The following is a 20,990-nucleotide window of genomic DNA, read 5'->3' on the forward strand; positions in this document are numbered from 1 at the left end:
GGTAGAGAGAGGAGAAGGAAGAGAGAGGAGAAGGTAGAGAGAGGAGAGGTAGAGAGAGGAGGAGGAGGGTAGAGAGGAAGGAGGTAGACAGAGGAGAAGGAAGAGAAAAGAGGATGAGAGAGAGGAGGAGGTAGAGAGAGGAGAAGGTAGAGAGAGGGAGGAGGAGAGGTAGAGAGAGGAGAAGGAGGTAGAGGAGAGGTAGAGAGAGGAGGTAGAGAGAGGAGAAGGAGGTAGAGAGAGGAGGAGAGAGAGAAGGTAGAGAGAGGAGGAGGAGGTAGAGAGTGAAGGAGGTAGACAGAGGAGAAGGAAGAGAAAAGAGGATGAGGTAGAGAGGAGGAGGAGAGGTAGAGAGAGGAGGAGGAGGTAGAGAGAGGAGAGGTAGGAGGTAGAAGGAGGAGAGGAGGAGGAGGTAGTAGAGAGAGGAGGAAGGTAGAGAGAGGAGGAGGAAGAGAAAAGAGGATGAGGAGAAGGAGGAGGAGGTAGAGAGAGGAGGAGGAGGTAGAGAGAGGAGAAGGAGGTAGGAGGAGGAGGAGAGGAGGAGAAGGTAGAGAGAGGAGGAGGAGGTAGAGAGAGGAGAAGGAAGAGGAGGAAAGAGGAGGAGGTAGAGAGAGGAGGAGGAGGTAGAGAGAGAAGGAGGTAGACAGAGAGAAGGAAGAGAAAAGAGGATGAGGTAGAGAGAGGAGGAGGAGGTAGAGAGAGGAGAAGGAGGTAGAGAGAGGAGAAGGAGGTAGAGAGAGGAGGAGGAGGTAGAGAGAGGAGAAGGAGGTAGACCGTTAAAACTGCTGCTAGGCCTAGTGGTGTATTTGACATGGTTACATGGTTACAGCAAACTGCACATTTAGTGGAGGAACAGTGAGAAGTTGAGAGGTATATAGTGTATACTGTATGTTGGCTGGGGAGGGGGGAAGAAGCAGTCCCGGGGGAGGTTGATGGATACATAATCTTATAGCAAACATTACCCTGTCACTGAACCTCATATCCATCCACGGATACTGTTACTGGCCAAAGAGCCTATCTATAATCAGAGAGCGTGAATATGATCAGTCCAGTTCATAACCAGATAACTGGTTGCATTATTAAAAACAGGGGCCTAGCCAGAAGGTAACAATACCCTAACTATACATGTTTGAGGGTGGAGCATGTTGTGTCTTCTAATGCTTTGTGATATAAAAGGACTGCAGTTGAGCCACAAGAGAAGTCTGCTGTTCAGTTACAAACAGACACCAGCGCAAACAGATACCAGCACCAAATCGGTTGTTTTCTACAATCTCTATAAACTGGTAAAAGAGGTACAAGATAACAAATGGTGCTAACTGCCAAAAACAATGATACAATGCCATAGACACGTGTAGGTAGAATTTGCCCTAGATTACATGCTATCTCTAATAAAAAATCATATATTAATGTGCCTTATATTAACCCTCTGAGGTAAGATCAACACTCTTCCTGAGGGATGTATTACCTACATTGGACATTGAGCCCTTCTCACTCTTCTCTAGCCCTGGTTTCCCATTGAAACATGACCTGAAGCTGGCAGTTCCACTGCCTGTATTGCTGTCACAGTAGTATGGCTGTTACTCATGCAGCGGCTGACAGAGAGCCAAGGGGTCAAAGGTCAGTGTTCATGGCAGGGTTAGCACAAGGTGCAGTATTATTTTGCTGTAAACAGGATAGGCCTACTATATGCAAACAATAGCAGGAGCGACTTAACTGCACCATATTATGGAGATTTACCTAATATCTACCTTTGCTGTGACCTATATCTTTACCATATCATCACTTCATAATTGACCTTAATGGTAAATAATGATCATTGTGTTGTTATGATTATTGTGTCATTAGTGTATTACTAAGGTATACAATGTCCTTCTTTATCTAATCTAAGTTGTGTTCGATGTGTCTGTGTGCATTACTTACTGTCTGGCCGGCCAGAGAAATCAGCATGGTTTCTCTCCCATTGTGTGCGTAGACCTGGGACATGCAGCATCCATTGATTCCTGTCCTCATTGGCTGAATGGAAAAACCAAGATCAATCAATCTTGATTGAGCTGGTCGTTCATGTCAGGTTTTCTCATCTTTTCCAGTTGTATTTTAAAATGCTGCAACTTGAAATATACACTGTATGTGTTTACAAGTTCAGAATAATTTAGGTTTTTAAGAGTTACACTAAAATGAAGCCACTTTACAAAGTCGTTTTCTATGTCGTTTTCTGAAAATGAGGGAGCTTTCAGCAGAAAATAGAGATTTTGGACTCACCAGTGCGCTCAGATATCTTCTCTTGGTCGCTGTATTTCTCCCTCCCTCTCTCTCTCTCTCTCTCAGTAAAACAAAGCAGGGGTCTTCCTGGGTTTTTCTGGTACGAAGCCTCACGACATCCTCCATAACATTTACAGATACCTGGAATCCAACGATGGTGAGTCACCTCCTTGTTACTTACTGAGGTGAGCTGTCATGCTGTTATAAAATCCTAGTTCAGGACTCAGGAGAGACACTCAAACCTGCACAAAGTGCACTTAAGACCTCCAAAAATGGCACACAGTGGTTTGGGGAAAGAACCGAACCATCCACACACACTGGGGAAAGGAATATCATGAGGTTCTGTCTATAGCCGAGCACACTGTCATCTCCCAGGCTATGTTAAGGCTTTCTACTCGGTAGTACCAGGTGAACACTTACCCTCATCTCAACACCTCACCACAACGAGGTGAACTTCTTGCCGAAACCAGAGATAGCTGATGGGTGAAGATAGACAGATGGAGGAAGATAGATAGACAAATGGATAAACAGAGAGAGAGACAGACCGGTGTGATTAAGCACATTGTAACAATTAGAATGCATTAGAGTCTGAGTAAAAACATGGAGTCTGAACTCTAGCAGGGCACCTTCTCCTAGTTTTCCTGCTGCCTCCGCAGGGTTTCCTGGTAGGACCTTGGAGAGGAGACTCTCCCCCTCCATCCCAGGTTGACCCGCTGCCGCGCTCCCAATGCCACCGGGTCTAGGGGCGGCCTTGGAGCCTACAGGATGGAGGGAGAGGGGAGGAAGAGGAAGAGGGATGATGATTAGAAAGACATTCTTTATAATCCAGTTGATGCCGTACTCTGTTTTCGTGCACACTATCACAACAGTCTGAAGCCAGCGTATTTATCAGGAGATGAATGCATCAGATTTACACCTCAATCTGATATCCCGTGGTGCTTAAAAGGCCACACAGGTTTACACACTGACTCTGACCCTGGTGTCTATTTCCACAACACAACTGTCTATGCAGCTGTCAGTGAGGTGAAGGTGATGGGACTGTATAGACTACTAGAGCATGTGAACACAGACCCAGACATGACATGGAAATGAACCTTCCCTCTGTTTCCTGAGTTAAGATGATCCATCAGCTTCCCAGGGCCAGGATGAATCGCTGGGATTGAACAGGACACCCGTGATACCTGATTATGTAGCACTCTGATCGTTTGCATGTGTGCGTCTGTCTGTCTGTCTGTCTGTCTGTCTGTCTGTCTGTCTGTCTGTCTGTCTGTCTGTCTAATGCAAGGGTGTCAAACTCATCCCAAGCAGGGCCCGATTGTCTGCAGGTTTTGTTTTTTCCTTTCAATTAAGACCTAGGCAACCAGGTGAGGCGAGTTCCTTACTAATTAGTGACCTTAATTCATCAATCAAGTGCAAGGGAGGAACGGAAACCTGCACACACTCGGCCCTCCTTGGACTGAGTTTGACACGTGTTCTAATGCCTAGGAGAGTACAAGTGTACTAATCCCTCTCAGGGGAATGTTCAGTGGGTGAAGCAGCAGCAGTGTGGACGCAGGCAGGGATACTTACCTATTCCTGTGAGTGGGGGTTGAGGTGTTTTTGCAGGCTGGGCCGCTCCTCCTATGACAGCTTTGGCCCCTATGGCAGTCACAGGGGGTGTGTTTGCGACAGGTGCCTGTTGGAAGAGAGAGACAGAGCGATGAGGAACACGGATGGTTAAACTGACTGTATACCATTTATTCTGTTCTGATGCGCTCAAAGATTAGCCTTATATCATGGCGACCCCTGCTGTAATATCCCATGCCAAAACGTCATTTGACAGACATATTGAGAATGATGAGTATTAGCTATTAGCCAGAGATCGTTTCCTCCCTGCCAACCAACCAGCTGTGCATCTAAACGTGCATCGTGATTTACAAACTGGGAATATGATCTCTGTAACGTGTTATTGGAGAAAATATAACATATCTAATTAGCTTAGCATTGTGGACGCTTGACAAATAATCACACATGACCTGTTTTGCATTCATTCTACCCTGTGAATGGACGCAATGCTCCACAATTTAGCATTTTTAATCAATGATTTTTAATCACTCAATGGGCCATTCAGAGAGAATAGGCACCGTTGACAGTTCAAATCAATGTGGGACAGGATGAATGTGATTGAATGAATATGATTTCCTGACAACTGCATTTCCATTTCACATAACAACAATCATACAAACTCTGTGTCCAATCCTCCCACTGTTTGTCCCAGCTGCCTGTATTCCCCTCTGATTTCCATAATGCCTCCATATAAGTGTCAAAATACCCTAAAGATGTATATAAAGATCTGAAGCAATACCAAGTTTGTCGTCAGTATAGGCTACAGCATAAAGAGCCTAGAATTCCTATAATACAGGATTTCTATGGCCTACAGTGCAGCATTATATGTAAAACACAACACATAGCCGAAAGACTTTGCACATTCTGTAGTGTTGTACATAATAAAAAAGGAGGCATAACAAAACAAACAGGGAATGGAAGGATTGAGAATGATTTACAGCGGAAGACATTTTGGGGGATGAATCTCTCTCCTCCATTTGAGTGGAATAGACAGAGGCTGTTACACTGCCACTATCTACAGCCACAGTGCTAATCACAACACTAGATAAGGTCTTCCAACAGGGTTTCACACACTGAAATAAAGCCTCCTCTCAGAGTGATGTGCTAGGCCTTATCAGAGAGACAGAGGGAGAGAGGGGTTGGCGAGGGAGATGGAGAGAGCAAGATAGAAATGGGGGGGAGGTAGAAGAGAGAGGAAGAGGAGAGGGAGAGAGGGGTTGGCAAGGGAGATGAGAGAGGAAGAGGAGAGGGAGATGGAGAGAGGCCACCAAACACCTCTAATGATGTCAATGCGTTAAATAATCATCTACATACATTTACAGTGATTCTCATTATAATTCATACATTTCCAATCTAGTGTCACTGACTGTAACCTCACTTGTACTGTACTAAGTCATAATCCTGTACTCACCACAGTTGATGGCAGTTGCCCCAGTGCGCCTCCTGCCTGTGGCTGGCGACTGGCCTGACCAGGACCAAGCTGACCAGGCTTCGCCTGTAGACCCTGCTGGACTTGGCCCGGGCCCAGAGGCTGCTGGCCCCCAGGAGTGGTGCCTGTAGGGATGGTGCCTGTCTGCCGTGCCGCCGAGGTCTGGGGCTGCTGCTGCAGCTGGGTGCGTTGACCTGGCTGCAGCCCGTCCTGCTGGGAGGTAGGACCCTGTCCCCTGGAGCCTGGAGGCCCACTGGTGGAGCCCTGACCACGTCCAGAGCTGCCCTGGCCCCTGGAGGTAGAAGAAGGGTGTCCCTGGAGGTCCTGCTGCTTCCTGGAGGAAGTCCGCCCATCGTGAGAGGACGAGGACTTGGAGGAGCGGCCCTGGCTGTGGTGGTGGCCCGACGGGTCCCTGGAGTAGTCTGACGAGTGATACCCCCCCTGGGAGCGGGAGTCGCCCCTCTTTCCCGACGAGGACAACTGGCGGGAGTCGTGGCGCATGGACGGGTCTTTGGGATGGCCCTTGGAGGAGCGAGAGGAGCGAGGCTCGTCCGAGTGGCGGGACGTAGAGGAGTGTCTCCCGGAGCTGCTGCTGCCATGGGGGCGGTGGTCCCGCGAGGAGGAGGAGTGACGGGCTTGGCCATACTCGTCCTGGGGCCACAGGTCCTCCTCTGGGGGCTCGTCGTAGTCATGGTAGGTGTGCTTGACGTGGCGGCTGCGGCCGGACGAGGAGTGGCCTCCACTGCCGTAGTGACGGGAGCCGGAGCGCAGGTCCCTGGGCTTCTCAAACCAGTCTGTCTCCTCTTGGCCAAGATTGTAGGCTTTGGAAACCAAGAGCAGATCACAGTCAATCTCCAAGTCCGACGGCGACAGAGGCATGCAGACTGAGGCCATGCAAAAGAAGAACGGGAAGGAGAGAAACAAAAAAAGAAGAGAAGTCGATATTTACACCCATGCATTTTATGAAAACACGGCACACATAAAAAAAGACAACAAATGTAAAACACTGATAAGTTAATCACAACAAGTAAACAAAACCTAACTTTTACAAGACAACAACAACATTGTGTAAAAGAAAATGATGCACCTCAGAAGAACATGCGAGAGAAAGTGACGAACAAAGTGAAGAAACTGGACACGCGGATCATGCAGATTTGGCACAGGGGGACAGCACAGACAGCAGTCAGTCGGGACGAGAACTGCCAGTATAGCCCTCAAGACGCAACACCAGGAAATCATGCAACGACTCTCTGTCTTTCTCTCATCTAGCCTTATCTGTGGGTGGGTGGGGGACGTTTATACGTGGGCAGAGACTGGCATTCAGCACCCATTTACCTTCGCTGTCCGAAACAGCGCAATGCATATCGTCTATAATGTAAGAATCGTCTGGTTTGTAGACGTGAGTCCGGGGCAAGTCTCTCATGTGGTCCTGCACATCAGGCAGGGAGTGGCTGGAGCCGTACTGGCCATAATACTGATTACTACGGCTGTCGTACAGCTCTGGGCCCAGGGAGGAGGCCCGCACATGAACACCCATGGAGCTCAGCAGGCTCTCCTCCTCCGAATACTGGGAGCGCATGGGGGGTCTGCCCCGGCTGTATCCCGCCCTGTACGACGAGCGATCCCTGTCCCCATCTCTCTCATAGGAGCGGCTGCGGTAGCCGGCATAGTCCCGGGACGAGATCTTGTCCATGCCATAGCCTGTGGAGCGTGAACGGCCCGAGGTGTAGTACATGCGCTCGTCCTCCTCGGGATAGGAGTATCTCTTCTGCTCATAGGCACTCTTCCTCAGGCTGTAGGCCATGTCGTCCTGCAGCTTCCTGGCCCGGGACACTACAGTGCAGCTGCCACCGCCAGACGTGCTCATGGTGTAGGAGGCCAGGTCAGCCTCCACGTCACGTGCCTCCTCGATGGGGGAGAACTTGGAGATCTTCTGCTCCATGCCTTGCTTGCGGTGCTTGCTGCGCTTGGAGGACATGACGGCCGGAGCAAGGATCTTGGAGGTGTGCTTCTGGACCCCGGTGCGCTGTGCGCCGTGTTTGGTGTAGTCATCATAGTAATAGGATGATCCCCCACCCATGCTAGTGCTGCTGCTGCCCACTACTCGGCCATATGTATCTGACCCTCGTGGGTGGTAGCTGCTCTTACCCCTGCCATGGTGGTCGTACGGGTCTTCCTCCCTGCTCAGCTCGTCCTCCGGCCTGCCGTAGGAACTCCCTCCTCTCGCCGGGCCGCTCTCCCCCATGTAGCGTCCACCATGACCGTCGCTTCGATGCATATCTGCCGCCATGCCGCCCAGGCCGTCCTTTGTCAGCTCACTGATGTCGTCGCACATGACGTAGTTCCTTGGGATGTTCTGCTCCAGGCTGGCTGGGCCGTAGAGACCGTCCTGTGCATAGGTGGATGGGCTGTCAACCGAGTGCAGACGGTCAGATGGAGTGCCGTGGCCGTAGCTGTTGGCCACTGTGGTGGTGTACTGGCCGTAGGAGCTGGCTGTAGTGTTGGTGTAGCCGTAGGTGTTAGCTGTGGTAGTGGTATACTGGCCGTATGTACTGGCCAGGGTGGAAGTGTACTGCTGCCCGTATGTGTTGGCAACTGTCGTGGTGTACTGGCCATAGGTACTAGAGACTGTAGAAGAGTATGGCCCATAAGTGTTGGTCATAGGGGTACCACCAGTATACTGTCCGTATGGGGGCGCCCCACTGGAGGAGGAGTAGATGGCATCTTGGGCTGTGGTGGTCACCACTACAGTGGGGTTGCTTATGACCTCATAGTTAGTGGGCATCTTGTGCTCCAGGTCAGCCAGAGAGGTCTGTCTGGGTCTCTGATGAACAGTGAGGATGTCTGCCTGGGGCTGGTAGGGAGTGGTCTGGCTAGGGCCAGCTGGGTAGGACAGCTGGCTGGGGTATGGAGAGGTGTGGGTGGGGTAGGGAGGTTGGCCAGGCTGGGCAGGCTGGAACCCCTGGTGGCTTGGCTGTTGCTGTTGCTGGAGCAGTGGCTGCACCCCCTGCTCTGTCGGGTAGGGGGGCTGGCTCTGGGGGTATGTGTGGGAGGGGAAGGACCCCTGGGTCTGGTAGGATGGGGGAAGATGTTGGGTCTGCAGGGGGTGGGCTGGGGAAGAGCTGCTGCCTGGGACACTGAAGGGTAGGGGGGCTGGTTGAAGGCTGCGGTCTGGTAAGGGGTGCCAGGCTGGGGTGCTGGAGCTGGCTGGCTCTGGGGGTGGTATGACTGGAAGGAGACGAAGGAGGAGATGGGAGGGAACTGGGCGGCTGTGTTGAGGTCACTGGTGTACTGGCTCAATGGTGCTGTGCTGGGTCTGGTCAGCACCCCGTTGCTCTCATAGGAAGCTACCGCCGCCGCCAGCCGCAGGTTATTCAGCTCGCTGTCTGACATGTAGTCTCGCGGGTCGCCCATGCAGCGCAGGTAGGCCATATCCCTCCTCTCCCTCTCCTTCACCAGGGTTTCCTTGCGCTGATGAATGCCCAGCTCCAGGTAGCGCAGCTTGGCATCAATCTCCTTCTCCTCCTCCTCCAGCTCCTGCTGCTGCTTGCGGAGCTTGGTGGACTCCTGCTCCACTGCCTTCAGCTCGTGGGTGAGGTCCTTCAGCAGGCTGGCTTTGGCTGCCAGACCTGGCCTGGACCCGGCCCTCAGGGAGGGCACAGCGGGCAGGGCCGGGGTGATTGTGGGGAGGTGGCTCTCCTCTGGGGGGGGGCTGGGCAGGGTCCTCTTCACCTTCCTCAGAGCGCTCTGCTGCAGGGCAGCAAGCTGCAGTGAGACGGGACAGGGCCGTGAGAGCAGGGGGTTAGGGTTAGCTAGCACAACAAAGCACTGCACATGTGACATAGATATGTATTGATTCTCAAGGACGATACTAAAAACAACGTATATTCTTATGGTGTGATTGTACATGTCTTAAGGTGCCTGTGCAAAAGAGAAGAGCAATAAACAAATTGCTGTAAACTGAAGCTCGGTAAATATCAATATGTTTGCTAGCTTAAATGGTATTGCTTCAGTTACTTTGCAGTGCAAAGTAATACAAATGTCTATAATCTAACATGTCCACTAACAATTCTCTATTATGTTACAACCTCAGCCATGGCACAACTGTGTAGGCAACGCAATGTGAGTGTGTAATAGTTAATTACTTCATAATTGTTTAATTGTGGTAATTAAACTTGGATTTCCATTGGGGGTTAAATGAATCACAGTCTCCAGAAAGGTTGGGGAAGATAGCCCCTGTATCTGTCAGCAACATTACTGGTTAACTATGACAAACTCATGAAGATGCTCCCACAGCAGTTCTACATAATCTCAGTAAATGTTTTACAACCATACACCTCTCTTCAGAAATTCTAGTAGGGTATTAAATAAGCCCAATTAATACCCAATACGATTGGAGGTCTTAAAAAGACAAGCTATATTCAGTCGTGCCATTTCTGACAGTCGTGCCAGTTCTGACAATCGTGCCATTTCTGACAGTTGTGCCAGTTCTGACAGTTGTGCCATTTCTGACAGTTGTGCCATTTCTCACAGTCGTGCCAGTTCTGACAGTTGTGCCATTTCTGACAGTTGTGCCAGTTCTGACATTCGTGCCAGTTCTGACAGTTGTGCCAGTTCTGACTCCACGTATTCATCGCCTTCAAATCCTCAATATTTATGAAATCAAACCATTTCAAGTCTGTCTGTTTGTCTTCAATTCAAAATGAATCTACTCCCTGTTTCTTTTCAAATGCTATTCAAATGTAATACTCAGGTTCATCATTACTCTACAAGAACTGCCACTGAATTCCACACAACTATTTTCCGTACAAGATTAGGTCAGTTCGCCATCACCCACATTACAGAGGTCAATCATTTTCTGTTCAGTCTCCCTGACCCCCTCAAACACTGCAACAGCTCCTTCAACAACTCCTTCAAATTCAAAATGAAAAATATCTACTGGACATTCCACTCAATGACTCATCCCAATAGTTTCCTGCCTATCTGCCACTGCCCATCTGTCATTTTAATAATGCATCATCCACCCCAAATTATATTTTTTTCCTTTTTCTTAGTGTAAATCTCAAATGATTTATTCATTGGTCTTAAAAATCTGGATACTTGTTTTCTATGGTTTAACACATATTTTGAAAGAGGGAGGTGCCTTACAAGCCTCTCAGTTTTTTTAACCTGTCCTGCACGCGCTTCCTTTTGCCTTTTAAATTATTATCATACTGTTTTGTATGTTATTGTGTGCAAATAAATAAATAAATAATCATAAAAATCACAAAAGAAAAAGCATTATTCACAAATACGGCGGACGGTTCACTTAAATTTCAGAATTTGTTCGGCATTTTCTTCCCTGCATAGTAATCTGTATATAGGGGGGACAAACGTCAATTTGCCATTTAAGCAAGAGTAACAAACAGTTGGAGTTAGTATTGGATGAATGGAGGTATCATTGTCAGGTTTTGCCTGTAATGATTTTAACGATTTCTTGCCAAAAATATCAACTTTAATGTAGAGATACTTTGATAGTGTTCACTTAGGAAGTTGTGCATTAGTAAGATGTTGGAGGACATGCCTCAATGGTGTTTTTTTAAACTAGACATCTGTCAGTGTTAAATGTGTGTAAATTGTCTTGTGTGTTTTATGTATAGTATATAGCATTGTATGTGAATGCACTGTATGTTTATGGGGCCACATTTTAATATAAGTCTGTCAATTCGATACATACTGTACTACAGTAGGCTTCACACTCAACATTAAAAAGACAACTGTCTATGTGATGCTACGATTGAAATAAGACTCTTTGCTCTCTTTCAGTCTCTGCATGTGTACAGAAATAGCTGTTGAGGATCAAAGGATTGACCTTGTGACCTACCTGGCTCTGAAGAGCTTGCTGCTGGTACAGGTTTAGCCTGGCCTTAGTGTGCTCGTCAGTGGTGAGGCTCAGCAACTTGGGGTCAGACATGGACCTCTGTGTGTTCTTAATAGGGCGGGGCATGCTGGGGAGGCGCTGGGGTGACTCGGCTGTGTAGGCCTTCTGCTGGGGAGTGACATGGGCCTTGTTCAGCCCGCCGCTGGAGAGGGAGGTCTCCAGCAGGCGGTGGGGGGAGACGGGGGACACAGGGGAGTAGAGCACCTGGGGGGACTTGGGGGGCTGACAGATCAGGCTGGAGAGGGACTCGTTGTGGAGGTGGTTCATGGGCTGGGTCTGGGTCTGGTAGCTGATCTCCATGGGGTCAGACCTCCTCCTGTTCTGCTGCTGCCGCGGGTCGGCAGAGGCAACCAGCTGGATACCCGTGGAGTAGGGGTTGATAGTGGTGGGCACGCAGAGCTGTGGCACCACCACGCCCTGAGACTGGGCCTCCACATCTGTTTGGCAGGCTAGGCTTTGGCCTTTCTGGGTCCTTTCAGGGCCTGAGATGTAGTGGACGATCTCCACTTTGTTCGGGTCTGGCAAAGTGACGTGGATGGCCGGGGACACCTTCCCCAGCTGGTCTGTTTCGGTCTGGCAGGAGCAGTCTCGAATGGTCTGAATGGCGATGCTGGATGAGGTGGCCGTCTTGGAGGCTGCATCAGTCTTGTGGTCGGCCCCGGGATCCGAGTGCCTGGAGAAGCGTGAGCGTCTGCGTCTCACAGGCTGCTCCCACTCCACTTTCTCCTCGTCGTCGTCGGTTTGGACGCTACGGTCCACGCTGCGCCTGTTGCGTCTGCGCCTAGACATGATGTACCTCTCCTCACCGTCCTCTTCGTCTGTCTGAACACAACTGTCCACGATCCTCCGGGCTCCGTAAAACTCAACGCTCTCGCCCTCCATTCCATCCCTCAGTCGGGGCATGGAGGTGGAGTTCTGCTTTCTCATGTTGGTCCTGGTCTCCATCTGCTCCTCGTTGTTCCTTAGACACATGTCTGAGGAGGAGTTGGGCAGGGACCTGAAACCCATTTGGTTTCCGTAGGGCTGCAGCATCTGGCCGCTCTGGTCCAACTGAGCGGCTGCGGTGGCTGCAGCAGCAGCAGCTGCAGCAGTCTTTTGCCGCTTCTGCTCCTCGAGCTGCTGCTGGAGCTGCTGCTGCAGCGACTGGATCTGGTCAAGCTGGGCTTTCTGCTGGGCCAACTGCTCCTTCTGCATCACCAGCTGGTTCTCCCTCTCAGCCTGCTGCTGCTGCAGGACCTGCTCCTTGATGGTCTGCAGCTCCTGGATCTCCCTGTGCACCAGCATCTGCTCTTTCTCACGATGCCGCTGCAGCTCCATGCGCTCTCTCTCCAGCTCCTCCTGCAGACGCAGCTGACGTAGCTTCTCCAACTCCACGCGTTCCCGCTCCATTTGCAGAAGCTGCTCCTGCTGGCGGTGCATCCTCTCCTCCTCAGTCTCGGTCTCCGGGTTGACAGGGCCGCTGGAGGGTGGGGTTGGGTGATGGGGCAGGGTGCTGCTCTGGGGCCCAGTGTAGCTTTGTGTTGGGGGGTAAGCATGGGCCGGAGGTGGCTGGCTCTGGGGTGGATGCTGGCCCTGTGGGTGGAATTGAGTTTGCATGTGCTGTGGCTGAGCTGGGGGTTGGTTCTGAGGCTGGACCTGGGGCTGCCCTGGTGCCTGAGTGTGGAGGTGAGCCTGGGTCAGGTTTATGGGCTGCTGCTCGTACTCCTTTGGCAAGCTCACTGAGGCTGATGTATGGGCAACAGGAGATTGATATGGGGGATCAGATCCACTTGATGTTACAGAGGGCTTCCCTAGGAAGATTGGGGCATCCTGAGTGGTGTTGACGGCGGCAGGCATGCTCACAGGGGTCGACGTCGTAGATGGGAAGACGTTGGGAGCCGGATAAAGGTATGGGGCCTGTCCAGACATAGGCATCCGTGGGTTCACAGGCATCCTGGTGAGGCTGGCCAGAGGCACAGGTGTCATATTGGCTGTGGGTAAAGGCCTGTACACTCCACTTAATAGTGGGCGCAGCACTGAGGCAGGCTGGGTAGTGATTGGCAAGGTGGAGGCGATGGGTGTGTTGATGGTAGAATAGGTCATCCCATCAGCAGACCTCATGGCAGACGGGTACATGGCTCGGAGGCTGGCTTGCCTGGCATTGATCATGTTGGTGAGTGCTTGGGTGTGAGAGATTGGCTTCCCGTCAGGTCCATAGAGCATATTTTGTCTCATAGAGTTAAGCCTGCCACCTGGACCTGTTCCTCTGCCTACACCGTATTGCATAAGCTCTGGGTTGCTCCCATAGCGGTCCATTGAGTTGAGGGCAGCGCACATTCGACTGATCTCTCTGGCAGTGGTGGCACTGTACTGGGCCAGGTTGGACTCCTGGAAGTTAGCGAGGTCTCGGGGGGAGTAGCCGTAGTCAGAGCTGATGTTTGACAGGGAGTTGAATCTGCGTATGGGCAGGGCAGTTGCAGTGATATCACCTCCATGGCGTAGGTCAGTGTAGGAGCCATACTGCATGCCCAGTCCGAGGAATCCACCCTCATAGGTGTGTTTCATGGTGCTGAGGTCCACAGCCAGCTCTCCAGAGGTCTGGAAGTGTGGGTCCATCTTGGAGTGGTAGGACTGGAGTCCGGCCTCTGCTAGGTTGGTGTCAGACATCGAGGGCTGTAGCCGGCCAGGGAACGGTAATGTGTAGGCTTTATGCCCGTCCATAGAAAACTCCTGATACTGGCCCTCCTGGTCCGACTCATAAGAGAGTGGTGGCACAGAGTGTGGTCTTGGCTCTTGAGTGGCCACATTCTCATCAACATTTGGCTTTTGGGAAAATGGTCCGCCAACGCAACTACCTCCAAATGGGAGGCGGTACACGACATCACAGCAAGCTGGTTGGTTCTCAGCTTTGATCTGCCCCCCTGTGAGGTCCACGGCATCCTGGCCCTCCTCTGTCTTCACCAGCTGGGTCACTGGTCCTCCCTGTGGGGCCCCATCCATTTGGACCATCATGCCATGAGGCCCACCCCCAGCCAGGTGCATCACACCTGCCGGGGTTGGTTTGCTCTTCAGCTCCAGGGGATCTCCAGTGCCGTAGATATCAGGGGCAATGGCAGGGGATATAGTACTGACCACGGCTGGGGTATTGCTGGTTTGGCTGACCAGAAGGTCTTTCTTGAGCAGCGTCATCTGGCCTGGTAGGTTGAACCGAGCTACGGAGGACTGCTGCTGCATCTGGTGGTGTTGCTGGAGCTGATGCTCCAAGAGCTGCTGTTGCTGTTGGAGCTTTTGCTGCTGCTGGAGAAGCTGCTGCTGCTGGATGCTCAGGTCCTCCAGCTTGGCGTCGATCTTGGGGATAGATGGGTCAGTGGGAGGTGGTTGGTTCTGTGACAGGCACATGGCTGAGCCCATGCCCTGACCGAGGTCAACTCTGTTTTGTAGAGGGTCCCCATAGACCATGGGCTGTTGGGGCTGCGATATGAACATGGAGGCGGCCACCGTGACGCTCATCGTGGTTGCAGTGGATACCATTACGTGGGGCTGCTGCTGGGTGTTCAGGTTCATGATGAGGGGCTGGATGATAGTGGAGGGGTGGCTCCCCTCAATCCCGCTGGTGTATTTGCGTGTTTCTGTGGCCTGGGAGGTAAGATCCATGCCATGGGCAGTCATTAAAATGGGAGCTGCCTTAGTGGCTGTTCTCAGATCTACTGTTCTCAGATCCACCACACTCCCACCATGGATCATCTGGCCCGGCTCGACACTCGAGGTCCCCAGGATGCTGGAGAACCTGCAGAGAGAGATGTTGTCCATAGACATGGAACCACGGCTGTAGGTGCTAGCTGTGGTGACCATGCTGGTTCCAACACTGACCTTCTCCACCTTCTGCATCCTATAGAAGCTGTGCTGAGGAGACTGGTGGTATGGAGGGGTGTCTGGCGGACTGGCCTGTGGAGAGTAGCTGTCAAATGTCGACTGTCGGGTGAATCTGGTGGGTGAGGATAAAGGTGAGGTGGCGGTGTTGACTGTCATTGGTTTGGCAGAGCTTGTGGGCTCCAAGCTTGCGACCATGTAGGGGGCATGCTGGGAGGATTGCTGTCTCAAGAGATGTGGGGATATTGCCCTTTGAGATGTCTGTGTCCCCTGGGCCATCACTGGGGAGGTGGGCCCCGAGCCAGCTGACAGAGCCCCTATGCCTGGGCTGAATGTCTGAGTGGATATCTCGGCCCTCCTGGAGGGTGAGCGACTTGGGCTCTCGGTGGGCGAGGCAGAGGGAGACAGAGGGGGGCTGGAGCTCTTGTAGTACGAGTACATCTTTGTCGAGTGGGGCTCGATGACATGCTCTGAAGATGTCGCACTCTCTCTAGCTTGGACCCCTCGGCTCTCACCCACCCTCCTCGCAACTACCTCTCTCTGGCTGTAAGCCTGTGTTATCTCTGCTATCTTGCTGCACACATTTGAGATGGTTGTGGTTGAAGTGGCAGGTCCTCCAGTTTGTCGACCATACATGATGGATTGGGTGGTCGTCATCGTTTGACTAGCGCTTGTGTGAGGGATGGTCACTGCATCCCGGGAATAAACCCCGTAGGCTGCAATTGTGGTGGCGGCCGCCACTGGAGTAATGCCATTTTTACCCGTCTGGCTCTTCATCCCGGCTTTATGGACATCTTTGGAGTAGTATTGTGTCACCCGTACATCAGGGATCCTTCCTCCAGCCTCAGAGAAAGTCACAGGGGCAGAGAGCTGAGTGGGGCTGTTGCCAGGAGTCAACAGGTCATTGGTCTGCTCAAGCAGCTTAGCGAAGGCCGACCCTGTATCTAAAAGCTGCTTATCTGGATAGGTACTGTCGTCTATTTCCAACTGCTCGTCTGCCTGCTGCTGTAACTCCAGGGCTGATGATTGATGCATCTTAGTGATGTTTTGGGAGGTCTGGCGGATCTCTTCGTAGATGTCTCCTGTCTCTGCCGCCTCGTTTTCATAACTAGTCTCAGCCTGCTCATACTCATACTCATCTTCATACTGTTGGCCATTCGTGTCGTCCTCATATGCACTGTTGTGTCTCCCTTGTTGCTGCTGCTGTTGCTGTTTCTGTTGTTTCTGCAGCAACTCGGCTTTCCTCATCATTTCCTCATACACCTCCTCAGCACTCTTCAGGGGCTTGCTGCTGGAAGGCGCGGTGGTGGTTGAAGTTGTCGACGACTTCTCAGTAGGAGAGTACAGAGACATGAACGTGGGCAAGTTATACTCGCTGCCAGACTTGTAGAGTTTGGACTCGTATCCCTCAGCCTCTGAGTCAAGGCTCTGGGGGGAGTATTCTGAGGCAGAGGATCGATGGAGCTCCTCCATCTCCGCAGCTTGTCGCAGCTCCTCAGTAGGGGAGGCATCCTCGATGGGGGAGAGGTTGCTGGGGGGCGTCTTGGATCTCTCCCTGCGTCTCTGGGCCCTCAGCTCCTCCTTATCTCTTTTGGTCTTCCTGGCCGTGCTGCGGATCCTCTGTTGCTCCAGGTCCCTCATCTTCTCCTGCTCCCGCAGCAGCTCTTCCTCCTCTCTCAGCTCGTCCTCCTCCGAGGAGTCCTCAATGGTGGGCAACAGGGGGCCGTGGGAGCGGTGGCGGGCCTTCCTCTGCTGCTTGGCGTCCTCCAGTCTCTGCCTGCGACTGGGACTGCTGTCGCTGTCTTCCTCCATGGAGGAGATGGAGGTGGGGGAGGTGCCAGAGTTATAGCTGGAGGTGGTGGGTGGCAGGGTGGAGGAGTACTCACCCCTGGAGCACTCCTCGGGAGACCCCGTCAGGCTCTCCATCTCCAACTCGGGCTCTCGGTCCAGGCTGAGGTCATTCTCGTTGTTGAGCTCCATGTCGCGGCTGTAGCTGTTGGTGTTGTTGAGCTCGATTGTCTTGAAGCGGCGCAGGCCCCCCAGACCCCCCTCCTCTCCTTCCTCCGCAGAACATTTGTAGATGTCGCTGGAGCTTTTGGTGTCCTCCTCAAAGCTGCTGGACTGGTGAGAGAGGCGGCGCTTCTCTTTCGTCAACTCTGAGATGTGCTTGTGTGTTTTTTTAGGTTTTTGGTAGCCGTAGCCTTCGTCCTCCTCGTCCTCCTCCTCCATGTCCTCCTCCTCTTCCTCGTTGTCCTCGTCAGCGCTCATCTCCATGATCTGCCTCCTCATGAACTCCTCATCTGTCATCGGCTCCGGCTCGGCCACTTTCTTCTCCTCTTTGGGAGCGGCACTGTTCTTGTGCTCCTGTTTGGACTCCCAGTCTCCTCCGTCCTCCTCCTCCTCTTCCACAATGTCCTCCAGCTCCTCATCAGAGTCATAGGCCTCCGGGGTGATGGACAGCGACCGGGGTCTCTGCTCTCGGTGGTGCCGGCCTCGGCCCCTTTCGCGCTCCCTCTCCTCAACTGGCACGGTCTTGCACTCCAGCAGGGGCCTCATGGAGCTCTCCAGCTTGGTGATCTCGGAGGGGCTGGGGGGGCTGCCACGCTCGCTGATGCCCCTCTCGCTCAGCTTCATCTCCTCCTCCTGGATGAGGCCGATAATCTCGCTGTGGGAGCTGGAGATGCCGTCGGAGGAGTAGCCCGTGTCGCTCAGGCTCTGGGGGCTCCGTGACAGGTCCTGAGTGCTGTTCTTGGTCTCCTAAAGGGATAGACAGAGAGAGACAAAATAACTAATAAGTAAGACATAAGAAATCAGCCAAAAACAATACATCAGACCAGGAAAAATACCTGAAAAAGACCTGAAAACCCCCAAAATGATCTTATGCAATGACTATTTTAACCATTTTATTCGTAATGTTCTGCTCCTCATAGAATTCCACCCATACTCACAGTGAACATTAGAGAGCAGTGATGATTAGAGTGGAGCACTTTGGTATTCACATCAGCACTAATTCAGAATCACGAACTAAGGCCTTGATGGTTTTGCATATTCATGGTTGTACCAATCTTAATGCTTCATATTTCAAGAGTAGCGATGGCTACAATGAAAAACATAAATTTTCTCTGTGTGGAGTAAATTCGTCAGTGCTCTGGCTGGCGCCTGCTTCATCAGCATTATTTTCTAGATGTCAATAACAAGCTGCAGAGGAAGAGGGAAAGCACAGAAAAGATTGGAACCCATTTTCTAATCAATTGCTATACTGTGGCTATAAACTAGCAATACATTATCCCATTTCAAATCCACTGAATGTCCTACAACCAACATCTTGCTTTAATATATAACAACACAGCCTTATCAAAATGAATTTATGGTACACCTAAAAGGTGACTTACATCATATCTTGACTTCTTTATCTCTTTTATTGGTGTGATTGGCTCTCCCTTCTTCTGAGTCGGTTTGGTGTCTATGGGGGGTTCCACCAACTTCTCTGGTTTTGGCGTAGTCTCTTCCATGGCCTTTGGTTGTTTCAGGGGCTCAATTGCAGGTGTAGGTGTGGCCTGGACAGGGGCCTTTGTGTCTCCAGGTTGCTTCGCTGCAGTTGGTTCAAAAGGTCCGCTCCCCATGGCTGTCTGGGGCTTCTGCTGCTGCGGCTGCATCTGTCTCGGCCCTTCCTGCTGCTGATTGGTGAATGTTTGGAAGGGTGGCTGCTGAACAGGCTGCTGACTGGCCAGTGCCTGGTGGCGTGGAGAACCCATTGGTTGGTGCTTTGGAGACGGATGAGATACAGGAGAGGGATCCCGGAGCCCTCCAGACATCAGTCGCTGGGTCTGGCAGTTCAGACAGAGCCATTCTTTCTTCTGCAAAACAAATCAGAAAAACAAGAGAGAGAATGTGAAGGGGCTACAGAGAGTAGGAACTGAAGAATGTGACAAGAGTAGAACATCACTCCCACATTTCATGTTCATCTCCACTGTGATTCTGTGGATAAGGAGAAGAGTGACAACACGACTTCACTGTGATTAAGTCTGTGGGTCTCAGAGGAGAAAATAGTACTGTCTATCGGCAGACTGCTACCAGATCAAGAGATATCACGCTTCTTTCTACAACACATCTGGGGAGCCGGCACACATAGCAATGATGTTTCCATAACAATGGGACTGAGTGGCGGCCCAGGACCACTACTACAGTATACTTCGAGAAGTAAGCCTCTTAAAACTATGAAGCATAAAAGCCTCCCTGCAAGAGCTGCCAAGCTGTTAAATAGTTTATTTCAAGTAGTAGTGTTCAGTTTTTCTTTCTCTTAAGTGTGATTAGCAAAGCCACAAATTATATCCCTATTTCTCATTTGCTGGTGGACTCATAACAGCGATAGCTCTTAAGACAGAGAGCAATACTGTGGTCCACTCCTCTAAATTGATCTGACCACAGTGCAGACATGTTTTTTTGCCCACACTGAAGACGTCTATACCAGTCCGCTAATACAGGCCCAGTGCACTTCTTTGGTGATAAAAAACTATGTATTTGAGTGTTTACCAGCATTTGTAACTTGAGTATGATAATTATCTGCACAAAACAGTTAATCTGATAATACTTGTGGAAAATAAAAAACTTTTTTGATATATGTTCAAGTTTCTTGCAATGGGGCCTCTCGAGTGGTGCAGTGGTCTAAGGCACTGCATCACAGTGCTCGCTGTGCCACTAGAGATTCTGGGTTCGATTCCAGGCTCTGTCGCAGCCGGCCGTGACCCAGAGACCCATTGGGTAGCGCACAATTGGCCAAGTGTCGTCTGGGTAAGGAGAGGGTTTGGCCGGCAAGCTGGGCGTGTCCTTGTCCCATGGCGCGCTAGCGACTTCTGTGGCAGGCCGGGCGTGTCCTTGTCCCATGGCGCGCTAGCGACTTCTGTGGCAGGCCGGGCGTGTCCTTGTCCCATGGCGCACAAGTGACTTCTGTGGCAGGCCGGGCGTGTCCTTGTCCCATGGCGCACAAGTGACTTCTGTGGCAGGCCGGGCGTGTCCTTGTCCCATGGCGCACAAGTGACTTCTGTGGCAGGCCGAGCGTGTCCTTGTCCCATGGCGCGCTAGTGACTTCTGTGGCAGGCCGGGCGTGTCCTTGTCCCATGGCGCGCTAGTGACTTCTGTGGCAGGCCGGGCGTGTCCTTGTCCCATGGCGCGCTAGCGACTTCTGTGGCAGGCCGGGCGTGTCCTTGTCCCATGGCGCGCCAGCGACTTCTGTGGCAGGCCGGGTGCAGTGCAAACTGACACGGTCACCAGGTGTACAGTGTTTCCTCCGACACATTGGTGTGGCTGGTTTCCAAGTGGGCATTGTGTCAAGAAGCAGTGTGTTGTGTTTCGGAGGAGGCACGCCTCTCCCAAGTCTGTACGTGAGTTGCAGCAATGAGACAAGACTGTAACTACCAATTGGGTAGAAAATAAATGTATATATATGTATTTGTTTTGTTTATTGAAGTACTTTGCAAATACAACTTATTTCTACAGGAAAACTGAAAAGGTCTATTCATTATTTCTCTGGAGTAACTGGAGTGCATACATTTTCATTCAGGTCCCCTGTGGGAATTGAACCCACAACCCTAGCATAGCAAGCACCATGCTCTACCAACTGATCCACAACATCACATCACATCACATCAAATCACAAGCCACTTGATGTTTCAATGTACTCAATTACTGTATTGTGCATAGTTTTTCTTCATGGTGACGGAAAGTCTACAGGTACAAACCTAACTGACCAGCATTTAGGCTACAATGCAGTAATGTACACTTACATTAAGTGGTTTGTAAGGATGGTAAATGAATACTGCACAAAAAGTGATTGTTTTCCATGTGATTTGATCAAGAAAAATATGTAATTTGATGTTGATGTTTTGTGTCTTTGCCCATAACTTTGCCCCTTTTAATGTAAATGTTTGAGGA

The 20,990-nt window shown here is 51.3% G+C and overlaps 2 protein-coding genes across 2 annotated transcripts in view; both read right to left on the reverse strand.

Annotated features, from left to right (window-relative positions):
- The window catches only part of LOC112221549 (protein bassoon), a 15,298-nt gene extending 8,748 nt beyond the window's left edge, over positions 1-6,550 (reverse strand). Inside the window, exons 1-6 of the mRNA XM_042303942.1 lie at positions 5,273-6,550; positions 3,826-3,931; positions 2,883-3,014; positions 2,677-2,732; positions 2,257-2,397; positions 1,918-2,010 (exon numbers count right to left, since the gene is read on the reverse strand). Coding sequence (XP_042159876.1) covers positions 2,692-2,732; positions 2,883-3,014; positions 3,826-3,931; positions 5,273-6,184 — 1,191 coding nt within the window. The 5' untranslated portion in view covers positions 6,185-6,550 and the 3' untranslated portion in view covers positions 1,918-2,010; positions 2,257-2,397; positions 2,677-2,691. The remainder of the gene's footprint in view (positions 1-1,917; positions 2,011-2,256; positions 2,398-2,676; positions 2,733-2,882; positions 3,015-3,825; positions 3,932-5,272) is intronic.
- A 1,413-nt stretch (positions 6,551-7,963) lies between these two features.
- LOC121840503 (protein bassoon-like) lies at positions 7,964-18,814 on the reverse strand. Its single transcript, XM_042304371.1, has 3 exons — positions 18,452-18,814; positions 11,154-17,816; positions 7,964-9,055 (listed from the first exon to the last, which is right to left on the reverse strand). Exons 1-3 carry the CDS (start codon positions 18,812-18,814, stop codon positions 8,051-8,053), a joined length of 8,031 nt encoding a protein of 2,676 aa, XP_042160305.1. The 3' UTR covers positions 7,964-8,050.
- Positions 18,815-20,990: the final 2,176 nt, after the last annotated feature.

Source organism: Oncorhynchus tshawytscha, linkage group LG22, assembly GCF_018296145.1.
Source record: "Oncorhynchus tshawytscha isolate Ot180627B linkage group LG22, Otsh_v2.0, whole genome shotgun sequence".
Lineage (NCBI taxonomy): Eukaryota > Metazoa > Chordata > Actinopteri > Salmoniformes > Salmonidae > Oncorhynchus > Oncorhynchus tshawytscha.